Here is a 17706-nt window from a genome sequence, read left to right as displayed (position 1 = left end):
CAGTGCTGCTTCGAGTACATATCAACATGTGATCACTGCAGCAAAGCCACCGAGGCCAGCGAATGGCTGCAGTGCTTACACATGACAAGTTATTGCTGCACCACAGTAAACAAGGACCAATGCGAAGCAACAGCGTGGAAGAGATTTAACAAGTAATTTTTTTCCTCTTTTATTACTGATCTCAGACAATTCCTTAAATCATAAAGACACACAGTCTTTGGTCTATAGTGCAACAAATGTATAGTAATGACTGCTTGAGAAATCCAGCATTAATTACATTTCCAAGATTTCTAATTCATACCCAATTGCTCAATAATGCTGGAGACTGTTCCAAATGGCTTTAATTCAACGTGGTCTGGCAAGCTAATGGACAATTCTTCAACAGTGGGCAACTCCTATAGAAGAAGGAAAAGAAAAAGCATTTTACTAATGCAAGCGATCCATGAACTCTCACATAAAGAGTAAAGACAGACAACTCTTAACTCTGAAGCCTGCGGTTAACCACAGATGTTATAAAGGTTTCCAGCCACTGACCAATTATATTTATGTGGATAATCTTTCAGATTAGGGGGCTAAAGGTAAAGCAATGGCATAAACAGCAACACATCATTTTCTAATCTTAGGGGATATCATGAACTTGGGAGAACTCAGACCTTATAATACTCAACTTCTGGCAGAAAATGTAAAGGTCAAGTTCATATTTGCAGCAAATAGAGGACTGGAGGATTTAGCAGGCTCACAATTGTGCTAATCTTAGAAAATGTCATCTAAACTTTTATTGGCATACAGACAAAAATCCATGCGAGCCAAAAGCTCTCCAGAAAAATCATTAAAAGCACGTACTAACATCTCTGCGGGTCTCCCAATACTTGATCAAGTGCGAAGCCATCAGAAGCACAGCTTGAAGTTTACAGCTAGTCAAAGCACGGCGGGTTGTATAGCAGCTTGTACTGACCCTTAAACACTACAGATCAGTGAAAGTGACACTAGAGGGGCCGTGTAAGCAGAAAATGACCCATTATGGTTTAAACCAAGGTCTCATGTTAAGCTTTTTCTGGCTATATAGAACGAAAAAAGCTTAACATGAAACTTTGGCTTAAACTAAAGAATACACAAACACACACTTCCTGTTATGTAGTCATCTCATCGCAGGCAAGATTACACCTGTTCTAGATAACAAATTGTCCACTATTCAAAATAGATGATCACAGCTCACCTCCTCCCCCTTCCTTGTATATGTTTTATTGCTTTCACTGTTAATTGAGTTTTTCAAAAAGAAAACAAACATTTTACAACAATCACCCCCCCCTTTCTTCTCCGACCCCTGTTGATACATAATCTCCACAAAAATTAGTGCAGTTGCCACTAACTTGCATCAATAAAGTTCAATAGCAAAAGAGACCATGAGAAAAAGCATAGGGCATGAATACAAAACACTTATAATAGCACATCTCGTACTGCATGCATACAGGACAGAGTTGAGCAGCAAAAATTAACCCTTACAAGACTATCTTGAACGTAAAATACAGCAGTTATAGCTTTTGGAAGGCAGGGGTGGAAAAAAAACAACAAACAAAAAGAACACTAAATTGGCTGTCATGGAAAGAGATTGAAGTAGTTAAAGGCCCATTTAGACAACGATTATCGCTCAAAAGAGGTCGCGCAAGCAACTTTTGAGCGATAATTGTTGTGTGCCTTTAAACGCAAGGTGATAGCTCAAACGTTGAGCGATCACTTTGCGCTCTCCAAACAGGGGAGGCAGAAGACAAGCGGGCGGCTTGTCTTCTGCATCCAGCTGTTCTCTGCTTGGAGCGCCCGACCGTTATACAGCTGTGCGCTCCGAGCGGGGTATGCAGGACGCAGCTGGACCGCTGTGTTCTTTATACCCCGGCTGTTCACATAGCGCTCAGCTGGTGTACATCTTTGCGCTCCGTGTGGAATATGAAGAACACAGCGGGACCGCTGTATTCTTCATACCCAGCCTGTCATCAGGGAGCGGGATACAGCTTAAACAATAGTATCAGCTGTATCCTGCTGTGAATCCCTGATAAGGTTGATCATTGACTTTCAGCACGCTGAAAGAGAATGATCAGCGACTGGTTAAAGAAAACTGCACGATGTCAATGCAGTTACGGCTTTTTTGAGCGCTAATCATTGTGTCTAAATGGGCTTTAAGTCTATAGGAAAAAGTGACAGTAAATAAGATAAGTTAGGAATATCTTACCTTCTCATTGTACTTACTATAGTTACTAAAGTCAGGGCACAACAAAACCACAGCCAGATTTAAGAGCTAGCTGCAAGAGTTAGACGCCAGTATTTTACAGGCTGGGTAAGTGCAGCAAATTCTCCCCGGGTGAGTTCTTGCTTGCAAGAACAGAGGAAGAGCATAGAGAACGATCATTTTGTCAGATCTGCTCTGTGCTTTCCCTGATCTGATAAAGTAGGTCAGCCAGTTCTAACCCCTTCCTGACCAGCCTATTTTGTGCCTTAAAGGAGTTTTGTCATTAGAAGAAAAAAAAACCCAAATCAATACTTACCTATTCCTCCCTGTCAGTCTTCTTACCGCATCTTCTCCCGGCTCCTCCAGTCCCCCAGGTCACCTCATCCCCAGCCGTCCGGATACTCTTCTTCCTGTTTTGGAGTGTCCATTAGCTGCAGTTTACTTCCTGCAGGACAGTGAACACTACAAGTGACATTGCGTTCACTGCCTAGCAGGGAATGCCGATACATCGACTGCCTGCTTTAGCGCGTCTCACCACTAGTGTTTCATATACAGACATTCAATAAAGGGCTGTGATTTGTTCATTGAACACCAGCTCCGATTGGTTCAAGAGCGCCACCAGAGCCAAATTGGACCAATCGCTTGCTGGAGGCAGGGAATTCAAGCCCCGTTACCACCAAGAGATGCTCCGTAGGCATTGAGGACTACACAGAAGCCTGCCAGAGTGCTGTACTCAGCGGGGGAGACCCGAAGGGTGCCTAGGCAAATATAAGGCTCCCCCCCACCCCTGAAAATAAGACTATGTGCCTCTTTTGGGGCAAAAATTAATATAAGACAAGGTCTTGTTTTCGGGGAAACACGGTATAGGACACTAGCAGCAAAATATCGCGAAATCATGCTAAAGCAGGCTGCCTAGGATTCGGCATTCCCCGCTAGGCAGCGAACACTACGTCACTAGTGACGTAGCGTACATTGCCCTGCAGAAAGGAGACTGCCTGCAATGTACGCTTCATCACAGGAAGAAGAGGATCCGTCCAGCTGGAAGTGAGGTGACCCAGGGGGACTGGAGGAGCCAGGAGAAGATCGGTGAGGTGAAGGTTTGGTAAGAAGATTGCCTGGGGAGGAATAGGCAAATATGGAGGACGGTCGCTACTTCGCCCCTAGGTTCCGGCACTATGCATAAGGGGACTGGAGGAAGGTCATGTCCCGCTCTCGGAGACGCAAGACACCAGGAGGGTAATGTGGTCTCCAGCAAGCAGTTGCTGGAGATCTGTTCTTTAAAAATATCTGGGCCTGTTTTTTTTTTGGAATGGATGGCAGGTTGGTACTGCGGTCATCCATTCCACCTCCTCCACTCCAGGGTCAACCTATCAGATAGGGCTGACTAGCGGAGGTTCGACGGCGGCTCCTTCTCCCGGGCGGCGGCTCAAACGGCGGAGCTCCGCCGCGGGATACCACAACTTCCGTGGACTGGGGGCCTTAACCACATGAAACTGCATCTGAAAAACAGCAGCAAAGAGGGTATTAAAGGGAATCTGTCACTATCTTTTCACAGTCCTCACTGAGAGCTCCATAAGGTAGTGCCTGTCATGCTGATTGAACAGATGCCTCTGCTGTGTGCATCTGTGCAGGAGTTTGGGAGAAACTTGCATTTTATTAGTAGCAACCAGACACAAAACTAATCCTGCACATTCATGCAGGCCAACCACACCCACCAATCGGTGGCTCTCTCTATGCACAGAGCAGTCAATCAGTGGCTGAAGGGCGGTGCTAGCTGTATAGACTGTACAAATCACTGTAGTCAGTGCGCCTGGAAAAGATGGTGACAGACTCGGCTGGGCTCACAGCGTGCAGCCTGCGAGATATTCATGCACAGTACGCAATTACAACACTATGTACTATCTGGGCGTGTAAGCATACAAAATATGCTTATATAACATGCTGTGACTTTTCTTGCGTGCGTTTTACACAATTAGTGTAAGCAGTATCTTGGCCGCCTATGGGAGATTGGTACAGTATATTCCACTTTCAAAACACGTGTGGCATACACTATACCGACACTCTCATTTGAGCCCGGTTTAAGGGTCTATTCACATGAACGTATTTAAACGCATAATAGACAGTGAATAGCACCGATTATAATGGGTTTGTTCACATGAGTATATTTAATGAGCGCATTTCACTTGTGCAAAAAAATAAAAATAAATCTGCAGCATGTTTTATTTTTGTGAGTATTGCAGACAAAAAAAAGGACGTACTAAACTAATTACCCTAATTTGCCCTTTGAAATTAAAGTGAGCATGCTTGCAGGTTTTTCTGCACGACATACGCACACAAAATGTACCCAGCACGTTGATTTTTGAACGCTGTCTGCGAGGCCCCGCTGAAATCAATGGGAGTGTTGGAATGCGAATCTGCGTCAGATATTGCATGTGAATTCCTTCACTAAAAACCATGGTAGAAATCGATGGCTAAGCCACAGCTATTGGCCAGCTACGCACATTTATAGCCATGGAGCCGCAGGTAGATTTAGCCCTTTACATTGGGAAAGTCCACATGCCGAATTCCCAAAGTGGATCAGGCGTCAAAGTGGTATATCACTTAATTTTTTTTTTAAACACAGAGACTTCAAATCCACATCCTATAGAATGATGCATGGGTACCCACTCTAAGTAATGGGGTGCGATTTGCCACTGATCTGCTGCATTTACCCTTAGGCCAACTTCACATGGACGCATTTACGCGCACAAAATTTGCACGCAATATGCAGAGAATAGAAACTATTGATTTCAAAGGGTTCATTCACATTTCCGAATTTTGCGCACGAATTTTGCGCACGAATTTCAGTTGTGAAAAAAAAAAAAAAAAAAGAAGGTTCTACTTAACTGCGTATTTGTGCACTAAAGGTCCCCATAGAGATCAATGAGGGGGGCACAACATGTAAGATGCGTGAAACACTAATTGTGCTGGAATACACGCATCTGGAACTAATTAGCCATTTCCGACAGTGCTTGCGTTTGCAGTGCACTAATAAACATGCTTTCCAAGCTCAGAAAGTACAGTAAAATAAGTTAATGTGACTGCAAAAAAAAAAAAAGCATAGTTTATTCTGCAAAAACGCAGTGTGCGCAAATGTGCTTGCGCCTGTGTGAAGCCGGCCTTAGAATGACAGATCTCTTCAGCAAATGTTCGCCCATTCAGTTTTATTATCCACTACATTGCTCCGTAATTAACAAATGTAAAGTGTAAACGGCCTAATTGGATAATTAAGTGATAATGGCTTAATAATGTTCTCAGAATTTTCATACAAATACCACTATTTTGTAGAGTTATGATACACTTGGATGCTTTCAGCTTTTATATACACTTAAAAAAATAGAAAAAAGGAAATTATAGCAAATGTTAAGGCAGTCTCCAACAAGAAGAGATCTCCAATGAGTAAGATATGGGACTATACACCCTAGCAACCAACAATGGATTTCTAAGAACACTGGATCCTAGAAATTGTCCAGTGCCAGGCTACAGGCAGCACCGAATTCACAAAAGTGATGGATAATGGTCCGATTGAAGGGGAGGGGAGTCTAAAGCCCCACTTACACAGAGAGATGAGCGCTCAAAATTCATCAGAAATTGACAGTTTTGAGCGATCATTTTGCATTAGCTACTAATAGGTTAATCAGCCATTTAGTAGCTAACTAGTTTCATTTGCATGTATTTAGAGAACAGCAGCTAGTCTGTTCTCTAAATTAATCACTATTGTTATCCAGCCAGACAGAAGTGAAAAGAATGTTATCAGCATTGCCTACAGAGAACCCCACGTGCGGTCCCTCTTATCAGGGAGGACAGATTTTAAGCAGAGCTGAACTTCGAAAAGGACGAAAAGTGCATGGCGGGCACACATTTAGGGCTCTTGTCCACGGGAGATAGTACATTGCATTACTCGTGGTCATAATCCGGCCGCGAGTAACGCAGTGCAAGCTTTCCATAGCGTTGCTATGGAAAGCGCAGACCCCTGTCCACGAGCAGAGAATCATAGAAATTCTCCACTCACGTGACGCAAATTGCGGCATGCCACGATTCTCCGCGGTGAGCATATCTGTCAGATAGGCTCACAGCTGAGAACTCTCAGCGCTTCCCCCTCGTCCCCCACGACGGAATATTGCTGGTGATATTCCGTCACGGCTGTAGACAGGGGCCCTTACAAGCAACAATCATCACTGAAAATGGCTTTTGAGCAAATTTTGCCTCCCCTGTCCCCCATGCATTGAAAGATGATAATCCCTCCCCCAGCAGGTTGAAACTTATTAGTTGGAGATGCACTTTTTTTTTTTTTTTTGCAAAAACACTGATTTTTGATGACGTTCTTTTACAGCACAAAAGCAGTGTCCAGATGTTGGCTGGAGGTCAATAGAGAATTAAGGTATGTAATTTAGGCCCAATGTCCACGAGCGGATTTGAAATGCGGAATCTGCACGGACGATCCACAGTTCAAGCCGGCCATAGGGAAATATGGGCGCCCGCAGCTGAATTAAGGTATGCGGATTTGATTTGCGGATCTTTGGATGCGAAAATCAAATCTCAGCATGCTCCATTACAGCGCTGTTCCCGCATAAACAGCTTCTATTAAAGTCAATAGTAGCCATCCAATCTGCGGCCCAACCACAAATTGCACGGGAAAGCAGAGATTTGGGAAAATAAATAAAAATAAAATAAAATATATAAATAAATAAAACTGTACTGCGCAAATGCACCAACGCTTCCGCAGTAAAAGAAAAAAAGATGACCGGGACAGGTACGCATGGTCCTCAGCCGCGGGCTTAAATGTGTTTAATCATTGACATTTTATTTTTTTGTGGGAGATGGAGTTTTTTGTTGCAAATCATAGCATGCTGTGTATGACTTCCCCCTTAGGTGGTTTCCCATAGACTTTTCTATAGAGACAGAGCGAAGAAAAAAGAAGTCTGAAAACAAATCAATGTTTTTTATTGCTATGAGCCTACAAATGCGAATGAGGAGACCTAATGGAGCATTTCAAAACTGTCTAGACTCAAAAACTGATGAGATTTACTCACATCCACAAGTAACTCATCTCTAGTCTTCATAGGAAGGTCAATGGTTTCCGGTGGTTCTTCATCAAGCTGGAGCACTGAAGACAGTGAAGATGAAGAGGATGATGTAGAAGAGGAGGAAGATGAATCTGAATCCGAGTCACTGAAAGACACAAAGAGACTTCATTGTTCTGTCACATACAAACTCAAAGGTAATATTTCCTGACCACTCTTCTACTGTAGCGAGTCGTCAGCAACCATCATCCATACTCAGTGTCTGGTAATGTGGCTTATGCCTACTGAAAGAGGGCCAGTAGTGATACCAGGCACTATGTGGATGTGATCACAGCTGGAGTCGGGCAGGTTTACTATTGGAAATATGTCCGTTTTCTGGCACAAATTGTGCAGGAAACTGCCTAACATGGTTTACTTCACATTTATCAGGAGTTTTTAGGTACTTCTGGACACCTTACAAATCTCAATAAAAAGTGGCTTCATAAAAAAGGATGTGGGCCTGAATGTGACATATGAACCCAAAAACTGCACCAAATTTTGGCATAAACCGAAACAATTTAAAAAATGTGGTATGAAGTTAAACCAGACTAAACCAACTAAAGCTTCGACAGCCACAGGGATTAATCTGCCACACTTTAAGACTGTTTAGTCTTAAGGCCCTTTTAGACACAAAGATAATCTTTTAAATGACTGAAAGATTTAGCTATCTATTTGCATAAATTGTTAATGGCCATTAACACTATCATCTTCATTTGCATGTAAAAGGACCTGCAGGAGTTGTTTGCAGAGCTCAGCTTGTGTTTAAACACACACCCGGCTGTGCATACAGCTACCAACACATTCCTTTGTTTTTTCGTGGCTGCAAACAGATTGCATTGCTCTCTCCCATTTAGTGTAAGCATATTGACAGATAAATGTGTTTCCTTTATCTCTCAGTGGCCCAGATGGATTTTAAGTTCACCTTAAAAATCATTGTTCAAACAAAAAGTGAACGATTCCCGAGTATACATGTGACGATTATCGCTCACTTTCGTCTGCTTCAACAAATTTTGAGTGATAATCGTCGCATGTAAAAGAGCCTCAAGACTGCACTGTGTAACTATCAGGGTATGTTCACACATCGTTAAAACACTGCGAAATTTCTGCAGCAGAAAATTCTGTAGCAATTCGACAGAAAAAAGTAGTGTTAAAGTTCACACGTCCAGCGCATTTTTTTGACTAGGAATCAGCTGTGTATTTGCAGCCGATTATTTTGCAGCTACAGCGCTTCCCATCACCTTGCAATAAACCACGCCTTGTCACATGGCGGCCTCTACTGAGCGCCGAACCGCTGGTCAGATGCAGTGTAAGGTCAGGGGTGAGCGCTGTAGCTGCTAAAATCCACTGCAGATTTTGATGCAGTTTTAAACGTTTAGATTCTGCAGCATTTCCACTGAGTGTGAACATACCCTTATTGCTAATAAATCTGCCCCAGGATTTCCTAAAGAGCCATGAAGGTGCCCCTTTCATCTCCATCACTGATGGGGGGTTGCTGCGGTCAAAAATAAACTGATGAGCCCAGGAATGTGTTAACGCTTTCCAATCCACTGTCTGACGTCTAAAGACATTTTGATTGAGGGCCGACATCAGAGCTGTACAGAAGACGTCCGGCAGGGTATTCTTACTGTATATTACTGGCTGCTCTGTTGTCGGAGGCCTCTCCAGCATGTCACATACCGCAGTACTGGCATTAGCCAGCAGACGGTGCCATTGTATAATGGCAAAAAGAGAAAGCCCCCTAGGAAACCCTGAATCCAAAATTGGATTGCAAAGGGTTAATCTTCTAAAGCAATTCAGGCAAAATGGGCACAAAAACACAACATACAAAATGTATTTAATGGAGAACTGATAGGCAAATAGAACCACATTACCTTTATGCAGTTCTATTAAGTGACTAAATGCAAATCCATAAGAATAAGTGGATCATTGAAAAAATAAATAAAATCCATTTTTTTTGTGACTCAAACACCAAAAAACAACAGCAGATGCATTTTACATCTAAACTTAGGATTTATAGTACAGTGAAAGGGACTTCTACAGTAAATAGAGCATAAGTGAAAGGCAAGTTATTCTCAACTCGCTGGCTGTTCTGAATGCACAGGTAAAGAAAGTCTCTGCAGGGACACATCTGAAATTGTGCGCTACTCACCTCCATGTTTACTAGTGCTTCCAATTACCAAGAATCCAAAGACTGGTATTGGCAAGTCAAAAAGGAAATATGCATTTTTGTACTATAGCAGAATCAAGCATTTACCTTTTGGTGGAATTTTTTTTTTAAATTTAAGCCAAAACAAAAGGTGTGGATGCAAATACAAATAGGTTTGCACTTTGGCACAAAAAAAATAAATAAAACTATTAAAAACCACATGTGCGATTTCAGTATAAGGCTGGGTTCACACAGGGCTGATATGCCGCGGTTTTTCCATTGCGGTTTTTCTGCAGAAGAACTGCTTCTGTGGCAAAACCGCTTCAAAGGTTAATTTGGGCTTGTGGATTTTCTTGCGGAAAAATCCTCAAGCGTTTTTTTCCGCAGCGCTTTTTTAAACTTTTTGCCGTGTATTTAGTGCGGTTTTGACTGCGTCAATAGAGATCTATGGACAAAAAAAAGCGCTGCGGAAAAGACCCTAGAATGAACATGCTGCATCTTTAAAACCGCGCCGCAGTTGCATTTCCGCACTGCGGCTGTGCAGAAAAAAATCCGCCCTGTGAGAACAGCTTTTTGGCAAATCTCATTTGTGCTGCATTGCACTGCAAACGCAGCGGTTTTGCCGCAGTGCGGATATGCAACAGCAAACCGCAGCAAATCAGCCCTGTGTGAACCCAGCCTAAAGGGGTTCAACTAAATAGCTGCCATCCATTCAGCCTGTGAAAAAGCAGTCCTAGGGTAGAAGAATTCATCATGAAGGCCGGTGTAAAGCCCATTCCTCTTAGGCTGAACGGCAAGCCCGACAGAAACAAATAGTATGCGCTAGGTTTCGCCGCCATACTGCCCCCTCTGGTCTAGAGTTGCATTCACATGTCCTAAGGATGGATTTCCGACAGGCTGCATTGGCGGAAGCCATTTTGTTGAATTCCTGAACCATCTTAAGTAATGCTGAACTGTCAAGTTTATCAAAATGGACTTTTCAACATTATATGAACAAAGCTAACACTTAAGTGTTATTCAAGTTTCAAAAGTAATGGCATAGGGATCTGCTCTAGCCTCATTTGTACAAGGAAAGACTAGAAGCAATGGGATGAAACTTAAAGGGAGGAGACACAAATTAGATATTAGAAGAAAAAAAAACTGAGTCAGGGGTGATCAATGAGTGGAACAGGTTGCCACGGGAGGTGGCGAGATCTCCTTCAATGGGAAATCTTCAAACAAAGGCTGGACAGACATAGAAAACACAATTCGTCAGCAGCACTCACCAAGAAAGCCCACCCAGGGCGGAGTGCATTTCAGATGCACGCCTTGTAGAGGTTTAGACCCAAATCCTGAATGAAGTCCAAATACTGTAAAGAGGCAGCATGAGCATTGCATAAATTATCCCAATGGATATAACTTTATTCCAAATGATCCATATACAGCAACATTTCAACTCCCCTAAGGAGTCTTCATCAAGCTTGATAAAAATACTCGAGGGGAGTCGAAACATTGCTGTATATGGATCATTTGGAATAAAGTTATACCTATTGGGATAATTTTTGCTCATGCTGCCTCTCTCTACATTATAAAGACTGGACAGACATCTTGCTGGGATGATTTAGTGATCCTGCACTGAGCAGGGGGTTGGACCCGATGACCCTGGAGGTCCCTTCCAGCTCTACCATTCTATGATAACAGGGAGAAAATGGTTTAGGCAGTAAGGGTGGCTGGGACTTTAGGGGGCAGGGATCATGCTATGCTTGAAGTTTGGATCACAGGGGGAGGAAAATCTTGGAGGACTCAGACCTCAAAGTTGGATTTCAGAAAGACAGATTTTAAAGGCTCAGACAGAGAATAGGAAGGATTCACTGGATGGATGTTCTTAAGGACAGAAAGGGGAGAAACAATGTTATAATCATACAAAGAAAGTTTCATTGGATTCCGACAACTCCTAGGTGCGGGGTTTTGTTTGGCTGAGTGTATAATCCATATTGGCACTGTGGAATTGTTAGAAAGTGACCAACGTCAGTTGCCAGTGCATATGGTGATGACTCAGAAATCCTACGGCAAGCCACATAGCAAGGGGCCATGAGCCACTGGTTGGGAATTGCCACGGTAGGACCTTAGTGCGTGGTTCTCAAGCTATGCATTTTCAATACTGCACAGCATACAATCATAGCCTTGAGGGGTACTTTGATGCGATTTCAGTAGTGGGTATGTGACTTAGGACGAATTCACACAAGCGTATGTCTATTTGCATGCACAACAGCAATTATTACTCTTTATGCACACACGTTGTGCCCAACTGCACACACTAGAAAACATACACTGATTCTCTCAGCCATTGAAACGGCCAATTACTTTAATGTGTTCCATCTACCTGCTCAGGGAAAGAGTATGCAGTGTTTTGTTTTTTTGTGCACGCCAAATACACTCATGTGACCGAACTCATTGAAATCAATAGGTTCTATGTTCTGCATACTGCAAGAGCAAGCTTTCCATGCGCAAATATGTGCGTATGAATCTAGCCTCAGAAACACAAAATTACTACCTTATAAGCTTTCATTAAAGCAAAAAGACACCATTCATATATAGTCAAACCTCTAGTTTCGTTGTCTTCTAGTTTAGTCAGCTTCCAGTTTCACAGATTTTTCAAGCCAGAATTTTGCCTCTAGTTTCACTGGCTGCTTCTAGTTTAATTGGTGGCCACGATGGTGACGCGGCCCACGTGGTCTCCTGCTCAGCGTCTCCTCCTGCTGATACTGAAACTCTACCCACCTTTCTCCAGCGTCGCTGTGGGAGCTAGTAAAACAGTACTGTAGTGTACTGTAAGTGGCCATGATTACCCAGACACCACAGTGATGTCACCTGCAGTTCTATGTAACAGCACAGATAAAACACAGTAACATGTTCAATGTTCATTTATTCTTTACAGTAGTCTTTTATATTCATTATTGTTTTTGGTATTAAAAACCATATTTATTCTCTATTAAAAGGTAGTTTGGTGTGTTTTTTGGAATGTCTAGAACAAATTAATTGGGTTTATATTGATTCCTATGGAAAAAAAAATTGCCTTGAGTTTCATTAGTTCCAAGTTTCGCCGATTGCTTTTAGAGACGGATTACCAAGGAAACGAGAGGTTTGACTGTAATTCAACCTCAATATGGATTGCAGGAATGTAAAGTCCCTTGACTACTTTCAGGCCTGAGTGTGCGTGCTCTTTGCCTTATGGCACCCACTACCTATAACAGAGGATAGCAAAGTAGTGTCCAGAGAAGCAAGACACATACAAGATTCCAAACTTGCTACTCTAAAGCCTGGTTTAGACACAACGATTATCACTCAAAAAAATCTTTTGAGCGATAATTGTTGTGTGCCTTTAAGCGCAAGGTAATCGAGCGGGGGATGCAGAAGACAAGTGGGGCCGCTTGTCTCCTGCGTCCAGCTGTTCCCTGCTCGGAGCGCCCGGCTGTTATACAGCCAAGCGCTCCAAGCGGGGCATGAAGAACACAGGTGGACAGCTGTGTTCCTAATACACCGCCTGTCTTAAGGGAGCACTCTACAGCTAAAACAATAGTATCAGCTGTATCCTGCTGTGATTTCCTGATAACTGATCTTTCAGCATGCTGAAAAAGAAGGATCAGCGAAGGCTTAATGAAAAATGCACGATGTCAGTGTAGTTAGACAATGATTATCGCTCAAAAGTTGGCTTTGAGCAATTTTTGAACGAAAATTGTTGTGTCTAAAAGGACTTTTAGTAAGCTGTACTTAATTTTAAAAGAATAAACCGTTTTTGGTCAATCTGCACTTTAAGAAAAACATAAAAAAAGAAAAATCATCCAAAAAGTACATGTGCATGTAGTCTAGATTTCTGTATGAATGGTTCAGTAGCCCACCTGTCTGATGAAGAGTCCTCAGAAGAACTTTCTTCATGATCATAAACTCCCGCAGCCTCTATTCTAATGGAAGCCGGAAGGCAATCATTAACAAGGACACAGTCGGTTCCTCCAAGGCCCTCGTCGTGTTCATCAATAGTATGGTTTTTGAAATGTAAGCCTTCCAGTTGTTCAGCTACCTCCATGTTTTCCTGGGGTTGTAGGTTACAAGGCAAAGACTCAATCACAATAGTCGGCAGAGTCCCTTCTGAGACTTCAGTTGCTTGGGGCAAAAGGAGTACCCCAGCATTAGGATTTGCAGGATCTCCTCTGGATACATCCTGGCCCTTCTCTGAGACACTATGTACGATATCATTACTACATCCAGGAGCACGGGACTCTGTTATAGAGGTCTTTTCGTCCTCCCCTCCAGAAAGGTTATTGCTGTTTTGCAATACATCAGCAGTTTCTTCAGGTAACGCCATTTCCTCCTGTGTTTCCATGGTCATCTATAATTCACAAAGAAAAAGCATAGTTAATAAGCAGGCAGGGAGAATTCAACAATTAACTAAAACCTTTGAAAGTGAAGGGAGATAAGGGCTCTCAAGAGTCTAGAGCAAACGAAGCCTTCATCCAGGATGAATGATGGCCATACAAAAGGAAACAGCCACTCAAATATCGAGCACTAGGGAAAAGTGCCCTTCTTTCTAAAAAGCTTCATACTGGACCGTATATTAAAGGGGTTTTCCTAGCTTAAGGCCGCTTTCACACAGGCCACAAAATTATGCAATTTTCTTGCCAGTGTGACAGTGCTACAAATCACATGTAAGTGAAGCCCATGCGTTCCAATGGGTTCCTTCACATTAGCGAAGTTTTGTAGGCTGCTACATTGCAAGAAAAAAAAAATATATATTGCAGCACCTAAGAGGCGCTGTCCAGCTCCACCGCACATCTCTTCTGCAGCTCAAGCAGACTTGCTTGTAGTTTTCACCCAGTGCTCCCTGGTTTGAAGGTTCAAAATCCCAGCCTCCAGGAAGCGCTGGCTTTGATTGTCTGAGCCGTGGTGCTCGAAAACCAATCAGAGCCAGCGCTTGGTGAACCAATCACAGCTATTCAATGCAATGGCTGTGATTGGTTCTCAAGCACAGCGGCTCAGCAACTCAGGGCTAGCACTTCCTGGAGGCAGGGTTTTTGTACCCTTGACCAGGAAGCGCTAGGTTAAAACTACAAGCAAGTCTGCCAGACCTGCGAGGAGAATTGTGATGGAGTGGATTACGCCTCTTAGGTGATGTATTGTGTTTTTTCCCTTTTTTACTGCAGCCAGGGCTTATTTTTCAAGCCCCTCTGAAAATTCCAGCACAAGAGTGCTACAAAGTCACACGACTTTGTAGCGACACAATACTGTGATATCGCCGTGAGAAATGCAGTGATATCGCACAGAACACAGCTAAGATATCACTGCGATTTTCTCGCGGCGATATCACTGTCCCCTGTGTGAAAGAGACCTGAAAATGACGGGGAGGTAATCAATAATTAAATTAACAGTTGTAATTAAAAAAAAAAACAAGATATCCACCAATGTACTCTTACAAGTTATGCCATAGCCCCCTTCTAATATCCTGCAGGAACAGGGAAGGTGCTGTCCAAAGTGATTCGACTGTATTCACTTAACAGAGAACATGACTACTATGAAAACTGTATTACAAGCCCTAACTTTTCTTGAATTGCATTAAAGGGGTTGTCCACCTCTACACTATTGATGATCCATCTTCAGGATAAGTTATCGATAATTGATCAGAGTGGTCTGCTGCTCTGAACCCAACCAATCAGCTGTTCTCCTGGCAGTGTGTACAGAGCAGGAAGTTGATAGCGCCTTACACATTGCTATGGCCATGTATGGTATAGCAGGTCCTGTTCATTTTGAATTCAATGATCATCAATAGCGTAGAAGTGGGCAAGCCCTTTAACCCTCACCAGGCATGTTAAAATTGGACCCCCCCCCCCCCAAAAAAAATATCACTTTTTTTTCATTGGAGATTTTGAATTTAATGTCATGTAAATACTGTATATTTGACACAGTATCTTGTAGCGTTGTACTCATCGCAGCCCACTCGCTCTGCCAGCAGAGATTGAGTACGGGTTGCGATTGGACCTGCGCATGCCCAGGATTCTGATGTCACGGACATGTGCAGGGTGACTTTTTTTCAAATCCCCTACTCTGTGCAGAGCTGGGCTCCGTATTAAACACTGCCCTGTCACAGGCATCTCGAAGGGGCAGCATTTCAATACACATCTCTTCAAGGGCTCCGTATGAAATGCAGAGAAATAGGGCATGCTGCGATTATTTCTACTGTGTTTTATACGGATGTCCCCTCGCAGCTGTGTGAATGGAAGAATGAAAGCCCATAGACTTTCATTGCCTCCATTCACGATGTCACGCAGAGGAAATACATGTGCTATATGCTAAAATATTATGTATTGAATAACTTTTAATACTTTTTTCTGCTGGGGCAAAGGAAAAAAAAGCTTTCACCACCATTGCTTTTTGGAGATTCTTGGCATGTATGCGCGAGGAATGCGCACCTTGATAGGACCTGCTGTGATCTGAATTGCGCTGTCACCACACAGGAGCAACACCACCGCCATGACTAGTAATTAGCTGCTGCAGTGCCTTGGTCCAGGACAACACACTATCTTGTTGCAGTGACGTGCAGTAGGGCGACAATGTTGCAATGACATCATGGGTGCTAAACTTTTTCCCCCCCCCCATTTAGTCAGCTGACCAGGATATGTAGGGCACCACTTTACATGGGCATTCATGCATCCTAAAATAGCTAGCTGATGCTGGGAATATCCCTACTGCACTAGTCAGTAACATGGCATACCAGCTAGAAGTGTGCCATTACGCCCCAAGCCTCTGCTACAGCAGTGAGGCAGGACTTTATCCACATGGGGCCGAAATAACAATGGAGGCCACTAACGCCGCAGATAGCTAGAAGCGGCTGTAATTCCAGCACTTACCCGTCCACCCGGAGCCCTCACTCCTCCAGCATCACAGCAGCAGTAACAGGTTCAGGGACAACACGCGTGCACCACACGCTGTCCTGCTTTGCGTTCCAAGCCTCGCTATGAGCCACACTGCTTCCTGCTCTGTGATTGGCTTACCTGTTCAGCGTTCGGCATCATCCTCCTCGCTCATTGGAGCAGCGACCTGTTGAGGCGTTGTTAGGACGACACTGCTGAACTTCCAGTGACGTCATCGCTCGCCTCCGGCCGGTGGTCACGTGGTGTTTCGGCATCTATTATTCTATTCCTCAGTTATAACATTTCCCCATTTCTGGGATCACTTTCCTAGTACAGTTTAGTGTAGAATCCATAGTAAAAAAAAAATATTTTTTTTTGTGATTTTTACTGTCATTAAAAAACTTCTCGAGTCCTATTTGGTGTCTCCACAGGGAGAAAGTGAACCCCTCCCTACTGACATCATAGGTCTCTTACTAAGCCCACCCGAAACCTGCGAAACACTCATAAGGAGAAACAAAATCTTGGCGTGTATGCGTGTGTAATACATGCCAAGATAGTGGCTGCCGTGATTTTTTTTTGCATGCGTATTTCTCACGCTGTGTGTGAGAGGCACAATTATAGTCTATGGGAGTTTGGTACTGCATATTACGCATGCGAAAACCGCATAATACACAGGGACCATACGGTCATGTGAGAAAGAGGCCTTACAAGGCGTGCTAGAAGGTCAGACATTGACTACGGCCCATTCACACAGACTACGAGTCAATTTGCTTGACCGTTTGCGTATTTAGTCCGTGAAAAATACACTATATGAGCTGCGTGTATGTGTGTGTGTTTTTGAATGCCTATGCGTGTTTTATTTTACACTCGTGTTACATGCGTATGCACTGCGTTTTTCATACACAGAACAAAGAGACACACTGTCTCCTAGCAACATGCATGAAAACTGCAGTGAATACACGTGTGGCATGCGTGTTCACTGTATTGTTTTAGCACTTCCATTGACTTATATGGCCGGTTTTGGTCCGTAATAGAAACCAAAATAGGACATGCTGCAAAATACACTTATGACAATCGCAGGTCAGAATACAACAATGTAAAACAATGCTGTCCGTATAACGTGCATATAATATATGCCCTATAAGGCCGGTTTCACACAGGCAGTAAAAACGCAGAATTATGAAGCCAATGCTTTTCTATGGTTTCATTCTCCTTTGCGATGTTTTCACTTACGCGATGTTGCGTAGAAAAAAAATCGCAGCATGTACAATCTTATTGCGATATTGCTCCTTAAAAGCAATGGGAGAAATCCGCGATCCTGTGCCGTTGCTGGGGAAATCGCTTTAACTGCGGCTG

At 43.3% G+C, this 17706-nt stretch overlaps 1 protein-coding gene across 1 annotated transcript in view; it reads right to left on the bottom strand.

Annotated features, from left to right (window-relative positions):
* NAF1 (nuclear assembly factor 1 ribonucleoprotein) overlaps positions 1 to 16466 on the bottom strand; it is a 49442-nt gene extending 32976 nt beyond the window's left edge. The window contains exons 1-4 of the mRNA XM_066573571.1: positions 16348 to 16466; positions 13348 to 13835; positions 7294 to 7432; positions 302 to 395 (exon numbers count right to left, since the gene is read on the bottom strand). Coding sequence (XP_066429668.1) covers positions 302 to 395; positions 7294 to 7432; positions 13348 to 13835 — 721 coding nt within the window. The 5' untranslated portion in view covers positions 16348 to 16466. The remainder of the gene's footprint in view (positions 1 to 301; positions 396 to 7293; positions 7433 to 13347; positions 13836 to 16347) is intronic.
* Between the last annotated feature and the right edge of the window lie 1240 nt (positions 16467 to 17706).

This window comes from Eleutherodactylus coqui, chromosome 7 (assembly GCF_035609145.1).
Source record: "Eleutherodactylus coqui strain aEleCoq1 chromosome 7, aEleCoq1.hap1, whole genome shotgun sequence".
Classification (NCBI taxonomy): Eukaryota; Metazoa; Chordata; class Amphibia; order Anura; family Eleutherodactylidae; genus Eleutherodactylus; species Eleutherodactylus coqui.
Note: the sequence above shows the minus strand (reverse complement) of the source record. Positions and strands in the feature narration are given on the sequence as shown.